The sequence below is a fragment of the Bombyx mori genome, chromosome 16, assembly GCF_030269925.1.
Source record: "Bombyx mori chromosome 16, ASM3026992v2".
Classification (NCBI taxonomy): Eukaryota; Metazoa; Arthropoda; class Insecta; order Lepidoptera; family Bombycidae; genus Bombyx; species Bombyx mori.
The window spans coordinates 6,580,805-6,591,909 of NC_085122.1; the positions used below are offsets into that span (position 1 = coordinate 6,580,805).

General features: G+C 35.7%; 1 protein-coding gene and 1 non-coding gene across 2 annotated transcripts; both read right to left on the reverse strand.

Annotated features, from left to right (window-relative positions):
- Window positions 1-264: 264 nt before the first annotated feature.
- Window positions 265-9,539, reverse strand: LOC101738488 (uncharacterized). The gene is made up of 14 exons (XM_062673001.1): window positions 9,397-9,539; window positions 9,124-9,308; window positions 7,430-8,012; window positions 6,653-6,722; window positions 6,444-6,545; window positions 5,404-5,481; window positions 4,112-4,985; window positions 3,958-4,028; window positions 3,665-3,741; window positions 3,229-3,365; window positions 3,072-3,136; window positions 2,275-2,957; window positions 1,369-1,634; window positions 265-550 (listed from the first exon to the last, which is right to left on the reverse strand). The coding sequence occupies exons 1-14, from the start codon at window positions 9,428-9,430 to the stop codon at window positions 413-415; spliced, it is 3,363 nt and encodes a 1,120-aa protein (XP_062528985.1). The 5' UTR covers window positions 9,431-9,539; the 3' UTR covers window positions 265-412.
- Window positions 6,256-6,350, reverse strand: Mir2807a-2 (microRNA mir-2807a-2). The gene has a single exon (NR_107401.1). It is a non-coding gene; the product is annotated as a microRNA mir-2807a-2 (primary transcript).
- Window positions 9,540-11,105: the final 1,566 nt, after the last annotated feature.

Consider the following 11,105-nt stretch of genomic DNA (forward strand, 5'->3'; position numbering starts at 1 on the left):
AAAATTTCCACATAAAAACTTCATACAATTTTAAACTAATAATGAAATCCATACTGTTAAAGGCGATACCTAATGAAATTGGTTAAAATATAGCAAATAGCAGTAATCGCTTTTTGAATCGAAAATAAAATAGACTGAAAAGTCTAAATAGCCCTCTTGGAATAGAGCAAAAATGACGAATGTTTTAAAAAAATTTGGCATATCGCCTTTACTTCTTTATTCGGCAAGTGTTCTGAAATAGAGGTATGATAAATTAAAGTAAACTTATAATGAGACAAAAACTTTATTAGAAAATAAACATTATCACAATGCCTAATAACTCTAAAAACATTAAGAATACAATTAATACAATGCCATTAATGAATTTTAAACAGAAATATCAGATTAACAGAGTAAGTATCTATAAAGTTTCTTAACTCTTACGATTTGTTAGAAAGCCTCTCACGGAATTAAAGAAGCTTCGTTTTGTTTTACTGCTAGTTTCGAACACGTTGTGGTCGGTGTAGAACGAAATCGACGTGTCATACATGGACGAAGTCATTTCCATTGCCTGAAAAAGACAAAAACATATATGCGTAATTACTTCATTCATGGCAATAATTATAATTTCTGAAAATAAAATACCATAGATACGAATAGAGACTTATAGGCGTTTACATCGCGATTATATTAGAATGCAACGCTATAATTTTATTATATTTTCTCAGATTTACCCCTTGCCACAAGTCATTATTCATAAAGTCTTAATTAATATGATCACAAGCGATTTATGATACATTCATTTTTCATGAATCGTGGAAGAAGCCAATCAATGGCTCATGTTAGGTACATTTAACATTCATAAAAATCGGTACCTACCTGATTCTTACTTGATATTATTATATCACAACGAATTCCAGCTGCTAGGGGACAAACAGAAAAATAAAACATTCATCATTTCATCATCATTATCCTGCCCTTCTCCCAGTTACCTAGGGTCGGCGCAGCATGTTTTCTCCTTCCATACTCTTCTATCATATACCATTCCTTCGCTCACTCCCCTCTTACCCATATCGTCTTTCACGCAATCCATCCATTTCTTCTTAGGTCTACTTCTTCCTCTATATCCTTCCACATTCATAGTTAACATTTTCTTACCGACCTCATTTTCATTTCGTCTCATCACATGCCCATACCATCCCAAACGCGCACTTCTCAGCTTCTCTGTCACAGGTGTCACTTTCAGACTTCCTCTAACATATTCATTCCGTATTCTATCCATTCTCGTTACTCCACACATCCATCGCAACATTCGCATCTCTGCTGCATGCAATCGCCTTTCATAAAATAAAATAAAACATTATGTGCGAAATTTTAACTTGTACTTACACCGAGCGACGTACTAATGTGATAAGAATCCATAGATGTTTCCATTGGCAACGGAGACGGATTCGTCGGTATTTTAATTTGCGAAATTTTCGATCGCATCACCAGACAAGACATTAATCTCTTGAAAAATGGTCGCCTATTTTCCTCCTTCTCAATTTTGAACGGTTCCATCAAATTTCTAACTGATGTCGTGAGCGGTTCGATCGCTTCGGAATCTAATGAATAAGCTGATGTTCCTAGATTTGGAGTGGGAGATTTTCTCCAACCTATAAGTGAAAAAAGGATGAAATAAATTAATTTCGTGTAAAATGGCAAACCGATGCATACACGGGGTGTAAAGAAACCGTTCCCGTAACCGCAACGGGAATCAATGATAAATAAAATAAATAAAGCAATAAATAAAATTATAAAAAGCAGGTAAGGTATATATGTAGTTTTATTTCGGGGTCACGAACGCAATGTAAAATGAATGTTCTCTCAAGACTGTACATTTTACGTCAGTGAGCCGAGTGAGATATTGGCCATTCCAATAATTTAAAACAATGTTTCGGATTTTTTTCCCCTACCTATGCTAATAGCCTTGAGAGCCTATTTCAGCTTCACCTTGACGTGTAGGTGAGCTCACGGGCCTCAAACCGGGAGTGTGGCTAACACTGGCCCTAGCAAGTGCAGTGCTTCGCAAAATCTACCACCGGGTCGGAAACGGGACCCACTGAGAAGATCCGGCGAGAGACTCAGTGGGCTGTGTCTATGGGTTAATTTCGTCGAGCCCTTCGTCGCAAGCGACGGGTTCGGCGAGGACGGTGACCGGTTCTTGAAATACCTAAAAGCACCGTTAATGGATCGGGATTTTGAATACAATATTACGCGCGTGCACATTTCAAACATTAATTAACTATCACGTACCTCTGAATAGAGTTTGAATTGAATCCTTTTTAACTATAAAGTTCGACGAGTGCAATGAATTAATTTTAGTCGAAGAAAACGATACATTTTGCTTACAAGAAACGCTATAATTAACTTCTACGGACGAAACCGCTTGTCTTGTGGGAACCGACAACTCTTCAGGCATCTTGTTTTGTACATCTTTAGAATTGAACAGAACAATAGTCTGTAATTGTTCGGTTTCATCGCAACAACTCTCAATACGACCGTTCGAATTATTTGTTAGTAGTCTTCTATTATTGCTAGACAGCGGGATCTGTGTCTGTGTTTCGGTCTGAGTTATCTTATCACAGCCGTTATTGAATAATTTTAATTTTCGTATTTTCTTTTTGACGTCACCAACGGAAACTAAGCTTCGTTTGCAAATGCAATTCTTCCTTTTGTCTAAATTGGCTCTTTTTGACATGCTTTTCTGTAAAGTTCTCTTGATTGTTACGTACTGTCTTCGAGATAATACGACTGGCTTTTGTTTTGTGAAACGATCAAATTGTAAGAACACTTCGATGTTTCGGTGAAGAACGAGCTCTTGGTATATGGTTCTATTTATTTCTCGGTCACACTGGGTGGCAAATTCCGCAGTTTTAAATATATTTTTTCCAATTTCGTGTATGATTTCTGTTTCTTCAGTTTGGGAGTTGTTATCGCTAAAAATACATTTAATTACGTTATGACTACGTTAATTTTCTTAATAAAAAAAAGAAAATGTTTAAAATAATTTTATCTATCCAGACAATGTATATTAGACGATGTGTTTATACCGGTGTTTTGTAGAGACCTTTTTTCTTAAATGAATGTCTTCTTTAATGTTTCCAAAGGAATTAGACTAAAAAAAAATAAAAAATAAAAATAAAAATTTACAATACATTTCATTCTTTAAAGACTTCATTTTATCAATAGGTACGTAAATAATTTCACCTGCATTTTTGTTATCTTTGACGTAGTACCCACACTTTGATGTATCCAATTCAATCCAAGTAGTTCCCTAATTTGTTTATCTCTCTCAAGGGGATCAGGAAGCTTGCAGCTATCTCCAACAAAATGTTTGATATGAGCTGTAAGCCGTAGTGTAGTTTATGGTTTATTTATTTGTACACACACACACACACTTATCATTATCAATATATTAAATAACAAGCCGGCCTGTAAGTCTGAACACAATACATTCAAAATGTAAGAAAAACGATTTTTCATACGGTTTTCACCAACTGACAGAGGGTTTCATGAAAGTTTAGGATTTTTGATATTTCTATTTATTTAAATTAAAACTGTATGATTTGTGTGCTGTTTTGCTCGGAAAAAGAATCTGTTACCCGAGCTATACTCGGTGGCTATAATAATGCTACTGAATTACCTCTGTTTACTAAATCGTCGTTTTTTGTTTTGCTGTTTTTTATTTGCATATTTTTTAAGCCTTGATTGGTTTCACGCCTGAAATGAAAATAATATTTATTAGAAATAGAACTACTTTTACGGCTTAATCTTGCGTTTTTCATTTATTTACGACATTTAGTTTTCGTTAGGTACGCCATATTAAATCGTAAAAGTCGTTTTAATTATGTTTACAACTTGAAAACCAAAGAAATTATTTAATTGTATTTTTCGACAATCGCAAGCTGAAGGTAACTAACTCAACACAAAAATTACCTGTGAGAAATTTCCAAACTATCTCGAATATTTATATTTGGCTTTTCAGAACGCCTCCCTGTATCAGTTCGCTGAAAAAAAAAATCCAACGTCATCCACTGATTTTAAATCTCTTTCTTTAACGAGTTGTTTTTTATGAGGAAATTCAACTCACAGTCCTACAACAAAAGTCACGAGATTTTCTCTTAGGCTCCTTAACAGATACATCAGTTAACACGTTCTTTGCGGAATCATCTTTGATTTTTTTTCTAATTTTCAAATCAGTTGTTCTTTTATCTTGTTGCAGCGTTACATCGTAAAACTCATTATTGTTATCAATATTGATTTTGACATTTGATAGTCTGTTAGTAGGATTCATTTTCTGTTTATCCATATTCTCTATTATGTTTTTCGTATAACTGTCTATTAATGCTCTTTTTATTTCCGTTTTCGTTGTGGTTTGATCACGTACAGTAGGCATGTGATTGATTCCTGTAGTATTTTTTACTTTGTTACCATATTGTCCAGTGTTTATTGAATCAGACAAATTTTTACTTCTTTTAATTGGCTCTTTTTTGTCTACTATATTGAGGGGTCGATAGGATTTTTGCATTTTCAAGCCATTCTGACATTTAGAACTACACGCTCCTGATTGAATAGTTCTATCTTCTTTATTTTTTTGAAGTTTTGAATTTCTATTCGGCGACGGTGATCGGCTTGCTTTCGGGCTGTAAATTTTTTCACTTAAATTTCTCCGTGTTCCCCTTAATTCTTTTGTATTTGATCTCATGTAATTAGTTAGTGGTGAGCTAGTACGGCTTTTCTCTCCGGAATGTTGTGTGATTTTAACTAGATCTGTTGTTTCTTCTTTAGGATAAACCGATATAACAACTAGAGGGTTTTGTGTTTCTTTAGATTCATTGGGACCTAGTGTGTTTTTACAATTCATGCAATTGCATTGAGCTGTTTTATCATTGTGGTTAACAGACTGAGCTTTCTCAAATGCGTCATTTCTGAAAAAATCAACCTGTGTTCCTTGTGATTCTTTGCTGTAAATTATTAACAAAAGCTTGGAATTGTGCAACAAAAAAAGATACACGTTACTATAGTAAAAATGTTTAAAACAGGCTTACAATAATACTAGCCGTACCTACTCGCCCGCTTCGCTGGGCATTTAAAATTAACATTATTATTTATTTTCATTATTATTAGGAAGTCCATCACTCATATAAATATTAGCCTATCCATGAAGTACATGTATTTTCTACATGGATACCAAGTTTCAAGTCAATCGGATGCATGGTTCAGTAGTTATAACGGAACATCCGTAAAAACCATTGTAGATTTATATATTAGTATAGATTAATAAATAAGTACTAATTCTTCGACTGTATCATCGTATCTGAGTGAATGAATTTAAATAAGCCTTTATATTTGACCGTTTTCATTTCAAATTTATCTACCCACCGTCGCAAATTAGTAGGCCTTGAAACTTGAACGATGCTAGGAATTGTATTAACCTGGACATTGACTTCTTTGGTGTTTCTGTAATTTGAAATAAGTTATAAAGTATGGACAGAACGCACCCTTATTTACGAACGAGGGGAAATTTATCAGTTCTTCCTAGTATGTTTTTACTTTTGACCGATTACGAATTAAATAGAAAAAGAATGTTCTCGATTTGAAGTCGTCGTGGCCTAAAGGATAAGACGTCCGGTGCATTCGTATCGAGCGATGCAACGGTGTTCGAATCCCGCAGGCGGGTACCAATTTTTCTAATGAAATACGTACTTAACAAATGTTCACGATTGACTTCCACGGTGAAGGAAAAACATCGTGCAATAAAAATCAAACCCGCAAAACTATAATTTGCGTAATTACTGGTGGTAGGAACTCTTGTGGGTCCGCACGGGTAGATACCACCGCCCCGCCTATTTCTGCCGTGAAGCAGTAATGTGTTTCGGCTTGAAGGGTGGGGCAGACGTTGTAACTATACTGAGACCTTAGAACTGTATCTCAAGGTGTGTGGCGCATTTGCGTTGTAGATGTCTATGGACTCCAGTAATCACTTAAACCAGGTGGGCTGTGAGCACGTCCACATATCTAAGCAATAAAAAAAAAAAAAGATTTGAAAATAGTGCTTAGCGGTATGCAGCGACTTGGTTATTGTATTATATGCAGCCCGTGGTACTGCTGATGTCCATCGGTGACGGTAGGCACTTGTCATTAAAGGGGCGGGAACCACTTTATCGGTACAAGTATTATTATTTGTGTTATTATATGTGCTTAGTGCGAGTTTTTTAACGTTCTCGATAACGTAAGAGTTACCTGAAATTTGTATGCAGCTGGAACAGTGCCCCTAGCGGCAAACATAGGCAAACGTTCCAACTCCATACAAATTTGACTTAACTTTTACGCTATGGAGAACGTTAAAAAACTCGCACTACCCATACTGGTATCTGAATATTTTACTCCTTACGCTTAACGGGACAGACGCTTGTACTTACCTGAAGTCCCGACCATAAGCATGACTGTCTTGTGACCAGAGATCGCAATTTTTACTACATTCCGGATTGATGCAGGCGATTTTGTTCAAAACTATCGGTGACCTGCAGAAACAATATAAGCTATTAACTATCTTATGTATAATGCTAATTGAACTCAATTTGCTATTTACGTAGGAACTTCGTAATGAAACGTGAAAAACGTAACTAACTGTGGTCTTGTGCTGTCCGTGTAATGAACTGGTGAGGATATACTTTCATTTGTAGGATAATTTGTCGGAACTGAAAATATTATTGATTATAAATTTGTTTGATTCAAATAATTCGAACAAGTATTTGACAACTTTTGTAGTTTAATATATAAACAATTTCATTAGTTTAATCTCGACCCGAGACAAACATAGGAAATATAACTATACTGAGACCTTATAACTCATATCTTAAGGTGGGTGGCTGCATTTACGTTGTAGATGTCTATGGGCTCCGGTAACCACTTAACACCAGGCGGGCTGTAAGCTCATCCACCCATCTTAGCAATAAAAAAAGATGTATTGCATTTAAGGTGTAATAACATCTAAAATATCATCTCAGCACTTAGTAATCATTATTACCAACATCACTATTTCGTCATAGCTTTAGGTTTAAGTAACTTTAGTTTAGCTAAAATGTCTGAAGCGATATAATTTTTTTTGAACAAATTCAAATTCAAATTCAAATTCAAAATCATTTATTTCAACTTAGATGTCAGTATGACACACTTGTTGAATGTCAAAATACAAATAACAATGTTAACTCTACCACCGGTTCCAAAAAAAAGCCACAGTCCTGAGAAGAACCGGCGAAACAAACTCAGCGGGCTTTTTTTTTTGTTTTTTCTCAAATATTTTCTTTTTTTTTAAATAAATAGAAATATTCACAATAAAAGAAAAAACAAGTCAAAAAAATACAATTAACATTTTCAAAATTATGAAATCTATTGATGGACTTACTTAGACTATCATTTACTGTGGCAGCGCAATTCATAACGAACTCATCGTTATTATTTAGACCTAGGCGTCCAAATATTCGGACTCTGCTGGCTACTTTGTTCAAATCATCAGTTATGTTGCTGCAATCCTTGCTGACGCAATTACACTGTTTGTAATTCGGATGTATAGTAACGTTCATCAGAGGTTTGTGATCTTTCACATTTTTCTTTACTTTCTTCTTATTTTTCTCCATATCCAGTGATTTCAGCAGACTAGTGATGTTCGATAATTCTTTAATAGAAATCTCTTCGATATCATGATGCTTTTTTGAATATTCAGAAGAAAAATCCGCGCTCTCTGTTGTTTTCACGTTGTAGATTTTTTCTTTACTGTTATTTCCGGTTACAATAAAATATAAATTGTTCGCGTGTACAGAATATTCATGGTCAGAAGACGTATTCTTTATTGTCTTTGATTTGAGCCTTTGTTTGTTTGGTCTTTGTCTGTCGTGTTTGGGTATTACAGTAACTTTAATAACGGGCTTGTTTTCTTCTGCGAAATCCCTCCCAATACCATTGAAGTTTTGCGATACTTTGCTTGACAACTGAAAGTAGCGACAAAATTATAAATTAACTAGCAATACTGAAAACTTGAAATAGAGTGATGCAATAACAACCGCTATTGAGTTTGCCTGATACTAAGATTAAATAATCCTGTGTTTATATTGCGGTTAGAACTTTGGGCTTCCCGCAATTTTTTTCCAATTTATTATGTATCCGATTTATTTATTTATACATCGAAACAGTATAATAATATTTTTTTGCTTAGCTGGCTGGACGAGCTCACAGCCCACCTGGTGTTAAGTGGTTACTGGAGTCCATAGACATCTATAAGATAAATGCGCCACCCACCTTGAGATATAAGTTCTAAGGTCTCAAGTATAGTTACAACGGCTGCCCCACCCTTCAAACCGGAACGCATTACTGCTTCACGGCAGAAATAGACAGGGTGGTGGTATCTACCCGTGCAGACTCACAAGAGGTCCTACCACCAGTAATTACGCAAATTATAATTTTGCGGGTTTGATTTTTATTACACGATGTTATTCCTTCACCGTGGAAGTCAATCATGAAAATTTGTTAAAGTACGTATTTCATTAGAAAAATTGGTACCTACCTACATGCGGGATTCGAACACCGTTGCATCGCTAGATACGAATGCACCGGACGTCTTATCCTTTAGGCCACGACGACTTCTAAATGAAACACGTTACTGCTTCACGGCAGATATAGACAGGGTGGTGATCACGGAATAGATAAATAAGTCTATTCCGTGGTGGTGATACTTACCCGTGCGGTCTGACAAAATGTCCTACCGCCAATTTTGCTTAACATAGTTGCGGTGTACATTAAATTTTAGGTATAAAGTGGACAGCTATTATACAAATGTCGTGATTATTCAAATTTATAACGTAGTCTTGCTTGCTTTTAAATTCATTTTCAAGACAGACCACTTGACAACCTATAGCACTGACACCGACAATGCCAGATGCATAGTCCGTTACCCTGAAATATGCTTCTAGAACTACTGTCATATTATCGAAAGCTTCGGTTATAGACAGCATGCAATAAGTTAGTCCAGTGGTCAGAAAATAAAAAAAATGGTTCGACGATTCTTTTTCTGCTATAAAACTACGGTAACATTCTAAAACGTACTTGGACTTCCGAAGAGTTGCAAAGAAACAAAGAGCTCTGAGTACTACTAGTTTCTATAACAGACGACTTCGAAGTGAAGACTTGATGGAACACTTCAAGCTTTGAGGGACTTATGAAGTCTTGGGGGAAATTATTTTGTTCCTTGGGTATCCTCTTAATTGGAGGCAGTAAACAATTTAGGCACTCTAAAAAAAAAGAAAGAAAAAACAAAAAAAAATGTTACATCCAGTTTTCTGCAACAAACAAATAATATCATTCAAATTTGGTGCTGACCCATAATCTCTAAATCAGTATTATTGTGATGCATAACGACTTCGTGAAACACAAGTTATTTTTTTATATTATATAATTTAGAAAAAAATGAGAACAATAACGAATTTCCAAGATGACTTTGATTACGACAAATTCGGTCAATATTTGACATTGTGTCAACAATGAAATTCAAATGGGGACATTTGATATATTGAAGTTTGCTGATTTAATACAGAAAATATATTAACCTACATTATACCTTTTCTAAGCTCCATGCTGTTTTGATCAGCTATAGCCGAACAGTGCAGGGTGGAAGACCTTTTACCATTTAAGCGTTGAATTCAGAGTCTATCTAAATCATTTCCAGAAAACGAAAATACAACCGCCGCTTTGACTCAAAAAATCAAAATTTCACTTTTACTAGAGTACCCGTTGTGTCGCTAAACGAGTGATTGTTTTACACCAAAAAGAAGTAAGTAGAATGGTGGGATTAATCACTGCGGACTCATAATATATTATTCTGTAATTATGTTAGTGCGCGTTCACAAAATAGTTCGAAGTTGTCGTGGCCTAAAGGATAAGACGTCCGGTGCAGTCGTATCGAACGATGTTCGAATCTCAGACGGGTACCAATTTTTCTAATGAAATACGTACTCAACAAATGTTCACGGTTGACTTCCACGGTGAAGGAATAACATCGTGTAATAAAAATCAAACCCGCAAAATTATAATTTGCGTGTAATAAAAATCAAACCTGCAAAATTATAATTTGCGTAATTACTGGTGGTAGGGCCTCTTGTGAGTCCGCGCGGGTAGGTACCACCGCCTTACCTATTTCTGCCGTGAAGCAGTAATGCGTTTCGTTCGGAAGGGTGAGGTAGCCGTTGTAACTATACTGAGACCTTAGAACTTATATCTCAAGGTGGGTGGCGCATTTACGTTGTAGATGTCTATGGGTTTCAGTAACCACTTAACACCAGGTGGGCTGTGAACTCGTCCACACATCTAAGCACACATAAAAAAAATTAAAAAAAGTAGTTAAAGAGGTATGACCGGTTTTTCACAGCGCTATAATTCTAAGGAGTTATAAGTACAGTCTTCTATAAGTACAGTCTTTGGGATCGTTGGGGTTGTTATGAGTATCTCAAGCGGTATTTAGTATCAGTTGGAAGGTAAAGTTAAATATGCTTCCAAACACCGTGATGCGGTAATTAACGCCTGGTAAAAGACTTGTGCTAAATTGACCACAGACCCTCATGTGAAAAATTGATGCCTTCTTTGGATCAAGGCTCTCGAACGAACGAGAGCTGATCGCATTGTAGATAACTCCGATCTCAGAGATCGTTTGGAAGCTCTGGGTCTACGGAGAGGCTATAATTTATTCAAGGCTCTAAATCGTATGTTCTGATGTAATCAGCGGATTTACTATGCCATCAGAATTGTCAGTGTTCATGGGCGGTAACCACTTACCACCATGTGAGCCAAGTCCATGTATGTATATGTATAATTGACGACTACTATTACTAGCCTTGCTCAACGACTAAAAGTATGGCTTGGTCTCACATAAATTGTAGCGAAACCAATACGTACGTTTGTGTTACATATTTCTATAATCATATTCAATTTTTTAACATAATATGTACTAATATTTACTCAAGGATCAAAGTTTGACCAGAATCACTAAGCCCAGAAAATTTGGTTCTGAAACATTTTGTAGATCGTTACCTATA